This window comes from Hippoglossus stenolepis, chromosome 2, assembly GCF_022539355.2.
Source record: "Hippoglossus stenolepis isolate QCI-W04-F060 chromosome 2, HSTE1.2, whole genome shotgun sequence".
Classification (NCBI taxonomy): Eukaryota; Metazoa; Chordata; class Actinopteri; order Pleuronectiformes; family Pleuronectidae; genus Hippoglossus; species Hippoglossus stenolepis.
The window spans coordinates 1,755,390-1,773,554 of NC_061484.1; the positions used below are offsets into that span (position 1 = coordinate 1,755,390).

Consider the following 18,165-nt stretch of genomic DNA (forward strand, 5'->3'; position numbering starts at 1 on the left):
TTCAGTTCCACGAATGGAGGAATGATGGTCTGTGTAGTGCAGTCCAGTTCTTTATATATATTTTGTGTATATATAAACTGTTGAGTCATTTCAGCTTTCTTTTGTGTTGACAGACTTTACACCTTTTCACAAGGTTGGACATGAGCTTTGAAATCACTTGTCACTTGTTTGATGGATTCCTTTTTTTTATTTTTTTATTCTTTGTAAATTCAACATTTGGACCATTTGTAGAACCTCATCAAATAAATGTCTCTTGTGTAAAATCTTGTGTACATTTTTTTATGTAAAACCTAAATCTGGAAGAAGAGAACTTTATTTGTTCTGCTGAAACACCCTGTCCCACCTGAGATTAAATGTTGGCCATGATGTGGTTTGAAATGCAAGTTTAATCAAGTCTTTCAGTTGTTTCATAGTGTGAACAATCTGAGATGTAGAAAAGAGGAGCAGGTGAAAGACAGACAGACAGAGATACATAGATAGCTTGTACACCTGGTTGCGAATTTCTTGGGGGCCTCAGACCCATTGACACTTGAGACCCCCCGAAAGCCTCAACAGCAAAATTCGTGCGGGTCTCTCGAAAAACCTTTTCATTAAAATGTCTTTTAAAAGCGTACTATGTCCAGTATTAGGTAGGCAGGGTTTCTGCTACATTCATTCTGCAGTTGCGACCCGTCTCTGCCTAAGGATTGGGGCATAACATATGCTGTAGGTTAATTGTTTTGCCATAACACTGAAGCACTAGGTGGGGGGGGGGGGCGTCCCAATTGCCACTGGGTATTTCGAACACTTGCACACACATTCTGCTCACACACATGCACACAGATGGAATATCATGCTGCTCAGGGTTTCGGATCTTTGGCCTCATCACTCACATCAATCAACACCTGACGCTGTGTGGCTTGCACAGACCAGCTGACAGGCACACACAGCTACACCACTCCATTTACCAACCTGCCCTCAGCTTTTCAAGTCAGCATCTGCATGTATTTTGCAGATAGCTATTGATCATAGCTAAAAACACCAATGTGTCTGTATTTATACTGCACTTTTCTAGTGTTGATGACCACTCAGAGCACTTCACAGTTCAGTTTACCATCTACCCAATGCATCACTATTTATATCGTACATCAAACAAACACTCCCAGCACAGCCATCAGGAGGCAGGCAAATTTGGTTTCAGTATCTTGTCACTTAGGCACACGGGACGGGGGAGACGTCCTACAGGTTAATGCATGACCCATTCTACCTCCTGAGCTATAGCTGCCCCAAACCGCCCAGTTATCAAGATGAATGGACACATAACCGTCCTTCAGACTGGCTGCCAATTTGCCCCAGTGACCTCTTAGCTCTTTATGTGCCTGAGTTTGAGAGGAAACTCAAACCAAACAAGTAACCTCCCCCCAAAAATACACAGTATTCCTCTTTTCTCTTACAGCACATGTTGTTCTATTTTCTTCCATCATTACAACCTCTGCCCTCTCACTGTCTCCCAACACTTGACCATTCCATCTTTGAATCAGCAGTCTGCTGTAATGGGAGACTGTGACTCGTGACCCACTAATCCCTACCAACTTGTAAAACAGGGCTATCCCTGGATGTTCTTCCAACTCATTGACTGAAACAAAATATTACAAATAGCGAAACATAGTTTTCAGCTATGTTGGAATTCAAATGGAGTACGTATGTGTTTTACAGTAATTAAAAAACAAATCCAGAAAACTCACTTTTAATCTACAGACTGCAACAGGACATACAAGGTTTAAATGTTGTATCTGTGTTCACTCACACTACTCCGCTCCTCCGCTCCCTTCACTGGTTACCAGTGGCTGACCGTGCTGTGAACGGATCGGGTCCAGTCTACATCCAGGACATGGTCAAACATTACACCCCGGCCCGTTCACTCCGCTCTGCATCTGCCAATCAGCTTGTTGCTCCCTCACTGCGAGCTAAACACTCAACAAAATCACGACTGTTTGCTGTCCTGGCTCCTAAATGGTGGAATGAGCTCCCCATTGACATCAGGACAGAAAGTCTATCATCCGCCACAAACTAAAAACACACCTCTTCCGACTATACCTTGAATACATTTTAAACTAACAATTTAGTAGGACTTAAATGGCACTTACTTATAGCACTTTGTAGTTTTGCTTCTTTGAAGAAATAGTACTTTCTTGATTCTTGTTGTTCTGGGTTTGTACCCTCATGGTTGAATGCACTTATTGTAAGTCGCTTTGGATAAAAGCGTCAGCTAAATGTAATGTAATCTAATACATGTGAAATGTCAGAGAGGGAGGAGGTAAAAAGAGAGGGAGCCAGCTCAGAACACTTCTAACAGTGTCACCTTCACATGAAGCCGTTTTCAGTGCACAAAACGTCAGAGTATAGATTCCTTGTTGTGACTTTGTAGATGGTGGAGGCAGTTTGGACTACCCACCTCTTTAACTCTTCAGTCTCTTCCTCTTCCATTGCTGGATAGTCAAAGGTGATCCGAGTTTAAAGAGTGGTGTGGAGATGCTGCCTACAAACAAGAAGAAGCGAGCTCACAGGACCGGCTCCAACCTCACAAAAGAAGCTCTCCGGTGAGTAAGAGGGTTTGATCTAGCTGATTTTGAAAGATAAAGTCAGTGCAGTAGAATGGTCTTCATGTGTCTTACTGAAGTAGACAGTCGTATCATTTATTCTTGACAAAGGGGATGTAGTTGTGACTTTTAGGATGTTAACACATTTCTACGAAGTTGGAAGTTGGAGGTGATGGAATTAAGAGTGATTTATACCAATTCTTATTCTTACCTTTACATGTAATCCTGTATGCATGTTACGTATTTGACTCATCTAACCAATATAGACCAACTACATTTTTTTAAATGATGAATGATATGTGGAATTCATGATTTAATTCAATGGAACCCTGTTCAGTGCGCAGTTTTTTTTGTAGATTAAATATAAATTCAGGAATATTGTACATCAGAACTTATAATTTGTTTGCTGACCGTTAACTGTCCCCGATGAAACCAAACAAACTCTAAGTTCAACTGGCTACACATGGAGGAGAGTTTTAAGACGACTTCAGTCTTATCATTTGGTCATTGGCACAAACAGGATCACCACTATGTAGAGTAAGTCATGGACTTGTAACAGAAACACCTCTCCAGTCTGCATGTGCTGTTTTTCAGGACAGCTTTCTGTATAATGCTTGGATACACATTTAACGAACCTGTGTACCCATATAATGAGCAGTAGAAGAAGATACAGTCCAATGTGATGTCATTAAATCTTCTAACTTCAGGCTCTACTTAAATTCACACGAAAAGACAACAATTTAAACTTTGTACTTCCCTCTCTAAGAACCCAGTTAACAGAGCTTCAGAAGTCTGTGGCAGATATAAAAGAACCAGCTGGAAACTCAGCAGCACTACATAAATCTGATCTTTATAGCAGCAGCATGCTGTGGCTTGTGTAGGCAAGCAGAGCTGCAGAACAATGCAGCATACAACAAAGACAACATAGGAGTGTCTTCAGGACAAGTCTCTGACTGTCAGTGAATTAGCAGAAGCACAGACTTAAACTCAATATAACTTCTGTGGAGAGACCTGAAGATAGTGGTTCAGATGCTTCTCATGCAATCTGATGGGAATTGAGAGGATTTTATAGAAAGAACTGGATAACGTACCCACATCCAAGAAAACAAAGCTTTACCAAGAAGATTTGAAGTTATGTGCCTTATTTTCTACAAATTCTTCAAACTAATTTAAAAAACTGTCACAATTTAATTTGTATACCTTTTTTTGTAAGTTGTTTTTCTGGGGCATTTTGCCTTTATTGACAGGACAGTAAGTGTGAAAGGGGGAGGGAGAGAATGGGGACGACACACAGCAAAGGGCTGAGTCGGAACTGAAAACCCTCGGCCACTGCAGGAGGACTCCAGCTTCCACATGCAGGGCCCCTGCAAGCTCACCCGCCAGCATATATACATTTCTAAAAACATGTTTGTCATGTTGTGGATCATTGAGTAAAGTTTGGAGGACAGAAATGGTTTCATGAACTACATGACATCGTCATCTCTTCAGAGGTCAGATCAAAACAGCTTTTCTATTGGCAAAATCGCAAAAATCAGAGCACACTTGCATTCAGCGGTCCACCTTGTTGGAAGTTGATTGATGGATATGTATACGTATGTAAGAACAACTCCTTTTGCTTAATAAAAAAAAGACATTCTTTGTGTGTTTTTTCACAGTTTCATTTCCATAGTCTCTGACTGAAGGCTTATTCCAAGAGCCTTTGCTTGTCAGCATGCTTTAAACTTCTCTCTGCCACGCACACACAGACCTCGATCAGTCAGCTTTAGCTTCACCTTGCCAAGACAAATCGTGTTGACCTGTATAGCAAGGGATACTAACACAGGTCCTGCTGGATAGCAGCGCTGACCTGAGCCAACCTGTTACGGTATAATGCCTAGTTCAAAGTCTGTTTTTAAAAGGTCTCAACTCTGTATTATTGTAGCCTCTTACAACGGCTGTGTGGTTAAGGAGGTAAAGTAAGTTGTCCTCTAACCAGAGGGTTAGTGGTGCGATGCAAGGCATTGAAACCAAAATTGCCCCTTACACATGCACATAGCCGTCTGAGTGTAAATGATGCATGAAATGGATTACTAGAAGAATGGGTAAATATGACCTGTAGTTTTTTGGGTTACTTCTCTTTGTTTGTCTGAGTTTATTAGGGGTAATTGCATGTCACCCATTTTTCTATGTCCTTAAAACATGCTTGGAGTTTAGTTAGTTACTTACTTTTTTCTGGTTTCAACGATAAGTGTAACTGACTATTGTCCACATAGTAATTACATTTTACCGTGTTTCCTGAGGGTATTTCCCAATGGGAGCATATATAAGGTAATTATTGGATATATTGGATAATATTGGATTATAAATAAAATGGGCCAGGCACAGAACCCTGAGGAACTCCCATGATTAACTTTGGTGTGCACAGACTCATTGTTAATTTCTACAAAAAATTGGAATTGATTTGATGAAAAGGATTCAAACCAGTTTAGGGGCCATTCCTTTTAGCTGTTCCAGTTGCTGTGATGGGATGTGCTGATCAATTGTATAAAATGTTGCACTAAGATCAAGGACAGAGACGAATACTTTATCTGAAGCTATAAGAAGGTCATTTGTGACTTTTGCCAAAGCTGCCTGTGCTTTGATGGGCGATAACACCTGACTGAAAGTCGTCATGTGCATTATTGTTCTGGGTTTTTTGAGAAGTCTGATTAGGATTAGCTTTAAGGATTGCGGTTCATAGCCTGATAATAATCATATATTGATGGTATTCAGTACATTGTTTATTAAGGGTAGAATTTCTTGGAGTAGCTTTGTTGGAATGGGATCTAATAGACAAGTTGCTGCTTTAGAAGGTGAGATAATTGAAGTTAGCTGATCTAATTAATAAAAGATCAAAAATATCTGGTTCTTTCTGCCACCAAATCCCCACCCTGCCTCGCCTGAGCATATCTCAGACATGTGGAAAGCACTCTCCTCTGGCTCCCTGTCATGGCACTATCTAGTCTTTCATACTTCCTCCTGCACCAATGGCGTCATTTCTATTCTTAGATGTGGCATTTGTGTCTGTCATCTTTCCTCTTTTTCGACAGGGATACATCAAGATGTAATGTAGGGGCTTGGGGCTTGGTTAAATGAATTCTTAGATAATGAGTAGCTGCACGGCATCTACATTTCATCACATTTTTCTCTGCTCCAGCTCCATGATCCCTACCTCAACAATGCTTTAAAATGGCCCTGTGACTATGACTGAGATGCTGCTGTCAACATGATCTGATTTATTGACATGTGTGTTTGAGTCATTTGTCAGGTTAGGTCAGGGGCATTCTATGCTAAAGTAAAGTTTACTGACATGACTTCTCACCATTCCCATGCCACCTGGCATTGTTGATCCCCGCTACTGGTTGTTGTCTAAAGTTGAAAGAATCATAGATTGCATAAGAGTGTTGTATTTCTAGTCCATGATAGAGGAGAGCAGTCCCCGCGATCCTTCGGCTACAAATCATAGGCAGCTTTACGACCTGCAACCACTCAGCCTGTCCTGCCTAGATGTTCTTGGATGTCGGTCATGAGACAGCATGTAGAGTGAGAGGGATTTGACAAACATTACCAGAGTGTGTCCCAGTCTCATGTCCCATGCAGTCCTCTGTCAGATACAAGTCAACACATGTGGCAGAGATGAGCACACAGAGACAAGTAACCTGAAAACTCACCTTCACACCTTTAGCCTCCAGCCACTTTCAATAGATGCAGTATTAAATACAGTATGTTACTGTGATAACACCACACTTAATGCACACTGTAGTGTATGAATATTATAAACTGTAACGTCTCTCACTCACTGTCACTTCCTGTTTAATTGACTCCCCACCAATGTCCAACCTGATGTCCCAGAGCTGGTTCTCATTGTGATGAAAAAAGAAAAACGAAACACACGTCACTTCCTACCACCTCCTCTCTTAATGAGCTGTTTAGATGACCCCATGGCCTTGGCTCTCCAGAGATTAGTCAGCAGTGAAAAGGTTTATAAATCTTGAAGATACAATTACACCACTAATACAGTTTGACCCTAAGAAGCGACAGAATCTCAAGTATTTAGATGGTCTTCTTTTTTCACATCAGGTGCTCATGTGTTTCATACATTTGTTTTGGCTTTGTGATGAATTTGGAGGGTTTAATCTGAGGATAATGGATTGGAATACAGTGTAATGTCAGGTCTCCATAGACTGTGCCCTACGCCATGATGCCGTATGTCTTCATTTCTCATCTGCCTTATACAGGAGTTATAAGTGGCAACAGCTTGATCGTTTTTCCAGATGGCGTTTGGTGTACTGTATGTTGTTGCACTTTTCAAAGAGTTAATCTCTGGCTTATGTTTGAAATTATTGAGTGTTGTAAGTGGTTGAGGTTTGTTTGACAGATTTTTTCTTTTGGCAGAAAGCTGTTACCACCAATACTGTACCTCGGCCTCAGTATTTCAAACAGTGTAATTGAACCTCCCTCAAATATAAATAATCATTGCACTACATGAACTTTCCGTTGATATTAACATGCACACTACATATATCAAATTGTAAATACCTACCGTTCATATTGCACATAGCTTTTTTCTAGTTTCTAGAGATGGTAATATTTTTATACAGTTTTTATATTTTGTATATTAATTTAGACTTTTTAAATACAGACACACTGCAGCAAATTCCTTGTTGTGTATACCTACTTGGTAATAAACCCCAAATTCTGATATGTGCTGTAAATGAGTCATGCCCCAAGTTTTGATATAAAAGAAGAATTTGTTGTCCCAGCGCTTGATGTTGATTCCTGTTACGCTGATGTTCCAACAAAAAGCAGCAGTTAGAGGTTCAATAAAAATTTAAAAATATAAATGGGGAGAGTGGAATTCCTTGTCTTGAGCCCTTAAGTTAAAAACATTGTTGAATGCTACCATTTGAAATAACAGATGAATAAGGATCAGGTATGAAGACTTTTCTATTCGATTTATAAGGAGTTTTTATCTATTTGATAAACCTGAGACCAGTTTGTCAAGGATGTTGAGGAGGTCCGGCCACTTGATTATATCATAACTTTTATACGATATGTATAAAGCATTCCTTACATGTGATGTCATTAAGACATTCAACAAATTAGATTATAAAGTCACCCCACAACTCCTACAGACTGTACTCACTCCTTTTTCAGTTCATATCTATAGTTAGAGTGGTCACAAGGCAAATGGGGGGGTTGTCGAGTTCACTGCTGTAAAGTTACGAGTATCCTTAAACTTAACACTCACCTCTGACTGATTAATTACTCACAGTTATATTTAAGTGAGTTCTCATTACTGAGGCAAGGCATAGTCAGACATTATGTGACATAAATTATTGCCATGTACAGTATATGACACTGGAGAGGTTTTGGGCCAGTGTTTGAATACTGTTTAAGTAACTGAGTGCATCGGTTTATCAGAATATGACAGGCACATAAGTAGAAACTCTTACAATTACAGAAAGCTGTTACTTTCATAAATGGCATCTAAGTAATCAGATTACTGGTGAAAGACTATGTGAGAGGTGTCTCACATAAATTGTTGAGAGTTTTGACCTGAGGATATTTTGAGACCAGTATGATGTAATGAACCACACTGCAGCTCATGGACTATGTGTCCTGCTTCTCCTGCTTCAGAGAGATGCAGGACTGATAATAATCAGCCTTTCCTGACTTTATGTTGATCCACTATCCAACACTCGATCTAGATGATCTAATCAAGCAATTCATATGACTCAACACAGGAATGTGGTCTGGAAGTAGAAACAAGTATCAAGTTGAGTGGGAACATGAGAGCTATCAACAGCATGAGGCTGCTCCTGAACATGATCGTGTCAGTGATATTAGTCTGGAGCCCACGAAGAAACATTTTACAGTAAATACAAAAGATAAAAGACTGACAAGCTTCACTACATTTGATACATAAAGAAATTAAATCAAACACATAACGTGTTTGAGTATTACACTACCGTTCAAAAGTTTGGGGTCACCCAGACAATTTTGTGTTTGCCATGAAAACTCACACTTTTATTTATCAAATGAGTTGCAAAATGAATAGAAAATATAGTCAAGACATTGACAAGGTTAGAAATAATGATTTTTATTTGAAATATTAATTTTGATCTTCAAACTTTGCTTTCGTCAAAGAATGCTCCATTTGCAGCAATTACAGCATTGCAGACCTTTGGCATTCTAGCTGTTAATTTGTTGAGGTAATCTGTAGAAATTTCACCCCACGCTTCCTGAAGCACCTCCCACAAGTTGGATTGGCTTGATGGGCACTTCTTGCGTACCATACGGTCAAGCTGCTCCCACAACAGCTCAATGGGGTTGAGATCTGGTGACTGCGCTGGCCACTCCATTACAGACAGCATACCAGCTGCCTGCTTCTTCCCTAAATAGTTCTTGCATAATTTGGAGGTGTGCTTTGGGTCATTGTCCTGTTGTAGGAGGAAATTGGCTCCAATCAAGCGCTGTCCACAGGGTATGGCATGGCGTTGCAAAATGGAGTGATAGCCTTCCTTATTTAAAATCCCTTTTACCTTGTACAAATCTCCCACTTTACCAGCACCAAAGCAGCCCCAGACCATCACATTACCTCCACCATGCTTGACAGATGGCGTCAGGCACTCTTCCAGCATCTTTTCACCTGTTCTGCGTCTCACAAATGTTCTTCTGTGTGATCCAAACACCTCAAACTTTGATTCGTCTGTCCATAACACTTTTTTCCAATCTTCCTCTGTCCAATGTCTGTGTTCTTTTGCCCATATCAATCTTTTCTTTTTATTGGCCAGTCTCAGATATGGCTTTTTCTTTGCCACTCTGCCTAGAAGGCCAGCATCCAGTCGCCTCTTCACTGTAGACGTTGACACTGGCGTTTTGCGGGTACCATTTAAAGAAGCTGCCAGTTGAGGACCTGTGAGGCGTCTATTTCTCAAACTAGAGACTCTAATATACTTGTCTTCTTGCTGAGTTGTGCACCGGGGCCTCCCACTTCTCTTTCTACTCTGGTTAGAGCCCGTTTGTGCTGTTCTCTGAAGGGAGTAGTACACACCGTTGTAGGAAATTTTCAGTTTCTTCGCAATTTCTCGCATTGGAATAGCCTTCATTTCTAAGAACAAGAATAGACTGGCGAGTTTCACATGAAAGTTCTCTTTTTCTGGCCATTTTGAGAGTATAATCGAACCCACAAATGTGATGCTCCAGATACTCAACTAGCTCAAAGGAAGGCCAGTTTTATAGCTTCTCTCACCAGCAAAACAGTTTTCAGCTGTGCTAACATAATTGCACAAGGGTTTTCAAGGGTTTTCTAATCATCCATTAGTCTTCTAAGGCGATTAGCAAACACAATGTACCATTAGAACACTGGAGTGATAGTTGCTGGAAATGGGCCTCTATACACCTATGTAGATATTTCATTAAAAACCAGACGTTTCCAACTAGAATAGTCATTTACCACATTAACAATGTATAGAGTGTATTTCTGATTAATTTAATGTTATCTTCATTAAAAAAAACAGTGCTTTTCTTTGAAAAATAAGGACATTTCTAAGTGACCCCAAACTTTTGAACGGTAGTGTATATTACTCAGATTACAGATTATAGTACCCAATTGTAATTGTCTACTTCCAACTGCAATTTATACCTGAATCCACATTAACCCATCGTGGAAACAAGAATTGAAGTCCTCATGGTTAGAGGAATGAGGTTAGGCTTCGGTATTTAATTGTGGTGTTAGGGTTTCAGCTCGGGAATGCTATATTGAAATGAAATTTCATTAAAACATTTCAAATTTCGAGTTCCAGAGGTGAAATTATTACAGATGGATGGACAAACAGACATACTCATCACTTGTGGTATATTCTATGCTACAACTACTAGGATGTGTAAGACGGTCTGGGACATTAATAGTTGAGCGTTCAAAGTTGACGTCATGCCATGTTCTATGCATAAACCAGTATTACTCCTCCAACTGTACACAAGTTAGTTATTACTATTAATAATAATAGCTCTTAATTATCATGTATTTTTAATCCATGAATGTTCTCCATGTTCAAGCCTAGAAAAGCTATTTTCATGTGCCTGACATCTTCTCATTGTAAAGTCATGTGCACAAAGTGGAAGCAAACCAGGACAAGACTTTTTGGTCTTTGCTGGCAATTTTCATTTGATTGTTTGAAACTGTATTTCGTTTTTTACAATGTAGCCATTGTCAGTACAGTCAAGATGTTTTTTTTATTGGTCAGTTCACAAAAATAGAATTCCACATGGTCTGGTGGTGTTACTTTGCCTCCAGTTAGGATTACAAATTATGTCAGAAAGCTGATCAGGCAGGGCTGGCACACACACACACACACACACACACACACACACACACACACACACACACACACTGATTAGATTTGACAGAATTGATTATTCGTATCTTGGAAGAAACTTATCTGAGAAGAAAGTTTTCTCTATTTCACTCTACCTTTCAGCTTGCCCCAGTCGCTTTTTCCTTCTCTTTCCATCTGTACAGCTTTTTCCATATGCATCCCCTGGCCCTAATATAAACAACAACCTAACAGTTTCCACAACGAGCAAAAAATTTACGACAATGGAAAGAGACAAACTCTGAAGTCCTCCAACTCATTCTGTCCCCTTGTTTTCTCTTCAGCCTCATTGGATTATCATAGTAATGACAGGCTGCTCGTATCCCCATAAGAACGTTGTGTGTGTGTGTGTCTGTGTTTGTGCTCTTTTATCTCTAACAATTTATTAACATTTATGTCTATGGTTGTGTGTGTGGTGAGCAACTTTAAAGGTAGTGAAATTAATCAGAAGCTGGTGTGTTTGTGAGAGACACAGCATCTATCTAAGATCAAATGTCTGTATGTCTGTATCTCGCAAACCATTACATCTTTTCAGCTTCAAACTTGGCATGTGTATTGATAATGCCCCGAGGAAGTGCGGCGTTGAATTTGGTGCATGCAAACAGGCCAACAGCGCATTGCAGTCAGTGGGGGTGGGGCAGTGAGCCGTCAGTCTGCGGACTGAGTTGAACTTCTTGTCCGTCCTCTAAATATCCTACAGCAGCTGTCATGTCTTCAACATTCATATAATCACTTCCTCTTCAGCAATTTGTCTACAAAGTAATAGTAGGGAGAACGGGGTTAGTAAACCAGTGGGTAAGATGAGCCACCCACTGTATCTAGGTAACCATAAAAAAAAGTAATCATGTGACCACAAATTAAAGAAGTGTAGTCGACATTCCTCATTCCATCTTTGACTGAAGCTCATGGAGAGAGTGGTAAGCAAACCAGAGCAAATAAACAGATTTTTTTTTCATGCAAAGTGAATTCATCATGTTACTAAAGTTATCAGTCTCAATGTAAGCTACAAAACAAGGTAATAAACTTAGCATAACTGTTGATCTGAGCTACAGTGTGAAACTGTTTTGTTAAAAAGGTGGTTGTGGGGTAAAACGAGCCAGTGATGAGGGGGTAAATTGATCCAGTTGGTCAGTCATTGTTAACTGCAATCATACACACACATGCACTTGTGCGCACACACATACACACATACATAGAAATACACTGTTACAAGTTCATGTTGACGTTTGATCGCTGTTACAAGTGTTACAATGTTAATGTCACACAAACATGCTGTTCTTACACAAAAGTACACAGTCTATGGTACACATTCATTCTTTCTGTAGCTAACACACAAAGATCACAGTTTAATCCTTCCCTAAAATGTTTTAGTAACATGTTGAACAACAGTAAACAAATATATGGTTTGACTTTACGTAGAAGTACTTTTGCCATGGCATTTAAAAAATTATCTAAAAAATGTTTGATTTTGTCATTTTTATATCAGTTTTTAATGGTGGGACTATTTGCCCCCTAGAGGGCTCAATTTACCCCATCGCTATGATCCTTTTACCCCCACCTTGGGGTAAGTTGTGCCAAAGGACCAACTTTTTTTGATGGGTCATTGTTCTGAAACCATAATGATTAGACAACTTGTTTAAATGTCCATGGGTACACAACAAGATGTGGTATATAGTAACTATTGTTTGAAACAAATACACTTTTGCAATAAAATCATCCAATGTAAAAAGTGGCTCATCTAACCCCTTTCTCCCCTTACCACATTCATTGTGTTGCTATGCTGATGCTTGTTGTTAACTTGGGTGTGAAGATTTTGTTGACTGCTTAACAGACCTCTGAAATAGCTGACATGCAATGTGTGAAAATATAACAGTAGTTCAGTAAATCATTCAAACCTATATATAAACCACACAAGTGTACAGCAATAAAGCAATTCAGTTTCATTTTATGAAAAACATTGACAATATACAATCGTTGCAAACAACATACACCAGCTTTATAAAAAAGCTCTGCACACCATGTCCAAACAATAAAAAAGTGACAGTATATTGCACTATATAAGTGTTTGAGGAGGGCTGAATAATTTTAACCAGGCATTTGTATGTTTTATTGCTTTATTTTATCCATTGTCTTGCATTAACTTGTTTAAATTAATTTTTGTGTCTGTTAAATGTATTATTATATGTAATATATTATTATTATTATTATTATTATTATTATTATTATTATTATTATTATGACAAGGAATAATTCTGAAGTAAACTCCAGAGCATTACCAGTCTTTTCCAAACAGGCACTGCACAGGTAATTTCTACATTTTGTGCTAACATGAAACCTCTAATTCTCTGTTCATAGCTTAATTATATTGCCTTAATTATGTATACGGAATACTTTCAAAATCAAGATTCATAAATTGACCTTAAAGAGCTCTGATAATGAGCAATAACTTTGGATCCTTTTTGGCAAAGGAATCTCATCAAGTAAGATCAACTGACTATTTGATCAAATCTGCCATCTTAACAGGCAGGATCTTACCAAAATTGTCTTGAATTATTCAAATGGCAGATTTACAGTGTTCTGTTCAGTTATAACACCTCCATGGCACCAACCTTGCAGCTGCCTTTTTAGTATGACCTGAACCAACTATGCATGGACCACAGATATTACTTACTAGAGTGCCCGTATCATTTTTGTCACATGGACGTACTTCTTCATTACATTATCTCTCCTGTTCTGTATGTTCACTGTCCATTCTCCATTCCAGTCACTCAGCAAGTTTTCTCAGCTCATCTCGAGCCAGTCCAGTGACAGATGTCCCTTCCCTTGGCTCAACAAATAACCATGTTAACAGCATAAGTTCTGGGTGAGGGGGGTACTGATGTGGTTATTAAGAAGACGAAGAAGAGCTGATGGAGCTCAGTGTATGACGATGATAAATGTGTCTCTCACCTTCTCCATCTCACCAGTTGAAAGAGGAGATGAATACTGCAGGATTGCTTGAACAGGTGTGTGTGTGTGTGTGTGTGTGTGTGTGTGTGTGTGTGTGTGTGTGTGTGTGTGTGTGTGTGTGTGTGTGTGTGTGTGTGTGTGTGTGTGTGTGTGTGTGTGTGTGTGTGTGGTGAAACTACAGCATTGAATCAGTAATTGTCTAAATGCTGCCTTACAACTTTTTTTTCATTTTTACATCATTCTAGGAAATGCTAAAATTGTTTGTTTTAATCAACAGCTTCTTAAGGACCAAACATTCGTTCCTCCCCTAACAAGTACAGTCATACAGTAACTAAGCACAAAACACAAAAAAACCTCAGTGCATGAGAGACACAAACTGAGAATAAAAAAAGGCCTTTTCCCTTGATTTTGGCAACATCCATACCTATTAATTCCACTAATGTTTGTCTTTATGTGTAATGTATATCTCGCGAACCGTTAAACTTATGGACATCATACTTTGCATGTTTATTGTAAATTGCCCGAGGAAGTGCAGTGCAGAGTTTGGTGCCATTTTGGGAAATTTGAATGGCTTCTGTTGAACATGTCATCCGTCCTCGGATAAACAGTAGTCTGTAACTGGGTCAAAATTGTATTTCAATATTTAGATTTATTTCACCACAACAGACAGAGACACAGATCGACAGACTCATGACATTTTTGCAACAACTTTCTCACTATCACTTCATCCTGGCTACCTGTCTTCAAAGTCAAAACACAGCTTTGGATTTGTTGTTGCAATGGTTTTTATGGAGCTAAATTACAGAGCTTTTATTTAGAAAGGTTGTGGGTCTGAAGATTGTTTTGTTTATTGAACAGCCCTCTAAAATAGTAGATATGTAATGTCATTAATGTACTGTAATGTATGAAAAAATATCAGCAGTTCATTCAAACTTATATATAAACTACACACGTGAATAGTTATAAAACAAATGCAGGTTAATTTGATGAAAATGTGTATTATTATAAATGTTGATAGCAGATAAACCAGGTAGGATGAACACAAAGTTTTCTAACTTCACTCTGCACCATAGTTTTTAAAAAGCTCTGCACATAACATCCAGCACACAAACAATAAAAAGTGACTGTATATTGTAGAACTGTTTGAGAAGGACTCACGAATGACAAAGAATAATTCTGAAGTAGCTCTGGAGCATTAACACAGCCCATTTCAAACAGGCAGGTTCAGAACGGACACTACACTAGTATTAATTCAATATAATGAACATGACTTACCATTTGGGGGTATATTGAAAAATTAACTTTCTATGTTTAGTAGCTGCTTGTCAGGTTCAGGGAGAGGACCGTTTTATTCTGAAAGACTCCAGGCGGAAGTGTATGTTGCTGATGGCGGAAGTCTGGCTCTTTACCGCGGTCTCAGCGGCTGACGCTCCTCCTTGGTCCTGAAGGCCACGGGTTAAAACGACTTTCCGTTATCAACAAAGATCCGCATCAACCCACAGTGAAAGGTATTTATTGAGTGTGTGGAGCGTGGAAATTGTACAAGTGTTCAACGAATGTGACGAAGCAGTAGACACGCTCTCCTCTCCACAGCTAACACTAGCTAGGCAATGAAAACACCCAAAATGGCTGGTGTGTGATGGTGAACGCAGGCAGGCCCCTTGTTTCCCGGTTTACGTGATGTTCTGTCCGAACAAAATGTCCTCTATGACGGGGCTTTCATGGTTGTGAAGTGGGCTTAGTGGTTTGTGTTGTAGCAGACATGAAGGTTCAGACGCTCAGCTGTGCGGACCCGGACCACATCACTACTGCATGCTCCATGCTGGGCCTGTCCTGCAGCCATCAGCACAGTGCATGTAGTTCATGGAGCTGACTGTGAAAGTGTCACTACCTGATGACTGTGAACCTGCAGGAGCGATGCAGAGTGACAGGCAGGGTTTTGTCACCTATAGCCTCCATGTCTGCTGTAATGTCTCTGTGAATCAGTGCTGACAGCATCTCCATTTCTGGGATGACAGCCAACGGAATTCTCCACGTTCCTCACAGACACTGATATGTTGACCACTGCATGTACATGTGCGTCCGTAATTTAATGCAAAAGTGAGTTGCACCCAGTACCATGTGATTACGGCGGATCTAAGGACAAAACACACAGAAGAACGTCAAGGCAATCTCTCCTGAATGCAGACATTTAACAAATCAGAATCAGAATCATTGATCCCAGGGGGAAATTGTGTTTGTTACAATAGCTTCATGCAAGAGTATGGTGAAGTGTGTACGAAAATGAAAGCACAATTGATTGTTGAAAGAAACATGCAACAAATCCAGAAATGATGAAAACCAAAATGTTTTTAATACACTTGCAACAACAACAATTGCTGTCAAGATATTTACGTCGATTGCATCATTTGCATCTTTTGTTCGAGTTGAAATATTTGAACTTCTGCGGAAAAACTTTGTGTAGCAAAAGCCCATCTGTGCTGAGGATGAAACTCACTGGACTTGGGTTCTGGCACCGACACGAGCTACAGGGTGATCATACAGTACCTGCCACTGGTCAGCCTCCATATTGCGTTCTGCACTAGCAGCTGAGGCTAATGCTGGTAGTTTTCTTCAGTGAGAGGGTCATGTGACAGGAGTGTGACAAATCAGCGGAAGTTGTGTTATGACAGAGAAGACCCATTCAGCAAGCCTTTGTGAGTGTCTCAGTCATCCATTTCTGCCCGTCTATACTAAAACATGGCCCAGCAGTTTTCAAACTAAATCGACACAGAGAGTGTCTGTGAACTTCCATCTTAAGGTCTCTCCACAGATGGTTCTTAGGGTTTAAGTGTGGGCTGTGGCAGGGGCCCTGAGAAAAAGGGGGAGAAGCCGAGCTAATCAATGTGCTCAAGCGGCTTTACAATGAATAAAGTATTGTTGAAAGAAACTATGTTTTCAATATTGTTGTGGTGGTCACAGATAAGTAGATGTATATGGAAGACTGACAAGTATAAAAATGTATAGTGTAGTGGTCAGAATATGTCACTTCAGCTATCTCTGCAGAGGACTGGTAACCTCCCCGAATACACACCTTCTAGCAACAGTCAACACTGAAGGAATCCTAATCAGTAAAGGGTGAATGAATTGCTGCTCGTGGTGAAAAAAGAAACTCCCATGATTCTATGTTGCCAAACGTTGTCTTTTGTTATTGGTTGATTGAGATAATATTGGGCATTTAAACCTTCATTGTACAGCTAGTGACTGAAGGTCTATCTGCTGTGATCTGAATCTTCCTGTGTGATTGTACAGAGCATCAATATGCATGTGTCTCAGAGAGTGCACTTGGATGCTATAGCTGTATTTATTCATTGTAGAATGCTTTCTGAGAAGTCAGCACTCTCTAATAATAAGTCCCGAGGCTTGGATGTTGTTGCTTCCTATCCTTTTCTCTGTTGAAACATTTTTATAAGGGACATTTATTGTTATCCAGGTAGCTGACGTTAATCTACATCAGTAACATTAACGTTATGTCAAGTACAGTTAGAGGTTTTATAACCAAACTAGTTTGAGTCTTTGAAGTCAAGCATTTTAATATGTCGTACATGTATGTTTCTATGCCAGACTAGTAGCTTTATTTTCCTTTACTTTCTTTTCAATTTTTTTGTGAAATGTCATGTCCTGCATCCGTCAACCTGCTACAGAGCAATCGTCAGACACTTAGAGACAACAATAATACCAGCAACAGCACCAACACCACACATCACCACAGTAAGCCTACAACACCTGTCATAAAAAGTGCTCTACATATAGGTCACCCTCACACACCGAGATTCAGTCAATTTTTGTTTCACAGTTTGTTCAAGAGTGCAATATTTTTCGGACACAAATGATCTCCGAGTCCTGTTGGTTCGGAAGGATGGCACCCTGAACCGTCTTCCTGATAGTAAAAGCTTGTATGTACGATAAAGGGGATGTTCTTCATTGTTAGTTATGGCTTGCCCTTTCTTAACCCCACGAGACTCACAGATAATTGTCGTACAGTTTTGCTGGTATCCAGCAATCTTACTGGACAATTTCTGTTTATTTCTATTATTCACAGACAATGATAATTACCAGGCAGTGAATCAGAAGGCTAGGATACTCTCCACAAAAGAATGTTAGAAGAGGACCAGCATATGTCTGTTCTAGTGTTGTCAGAATACCCAAATCTTTGTTTTGAAACCAATTTCAAGAGCACATGGGCAACAGAAAGGCACGGA

The 18,165-nt window shown here is 39.7% G+C and overlaps 1 protein-coding gene across 2 annotated transcripts in view; it reads left to right on the top strand.

Annotated features, from left to right (window-relative positions):
* Positions 1–2,292: 2,292 nt before the first annotated feature.
* The window catches only part of LOC118118854 (zinc finger protein 638), a 34,138-nt gene continuing 18,265 nt past the window's right edge, over positions 2,293–18,165 (top strand). Inside the window, exon 1 of one of the 2 annotated variants that reach the window (XM_035172298.2) lies at positions 2,293–2,579. In XM_035172298.2, the coding sequence (XP_035028189.2) occupies positions 2,512–2,579 (68 nt within the window). In that variant the 5' untranslated portion in view covers positions 2,293–2,511. The remainder of the gene's footprint in view (positions 2,580–18,165) is intronic. The other variant, XM_035172308.2, reaches the window with a different exon arrangement.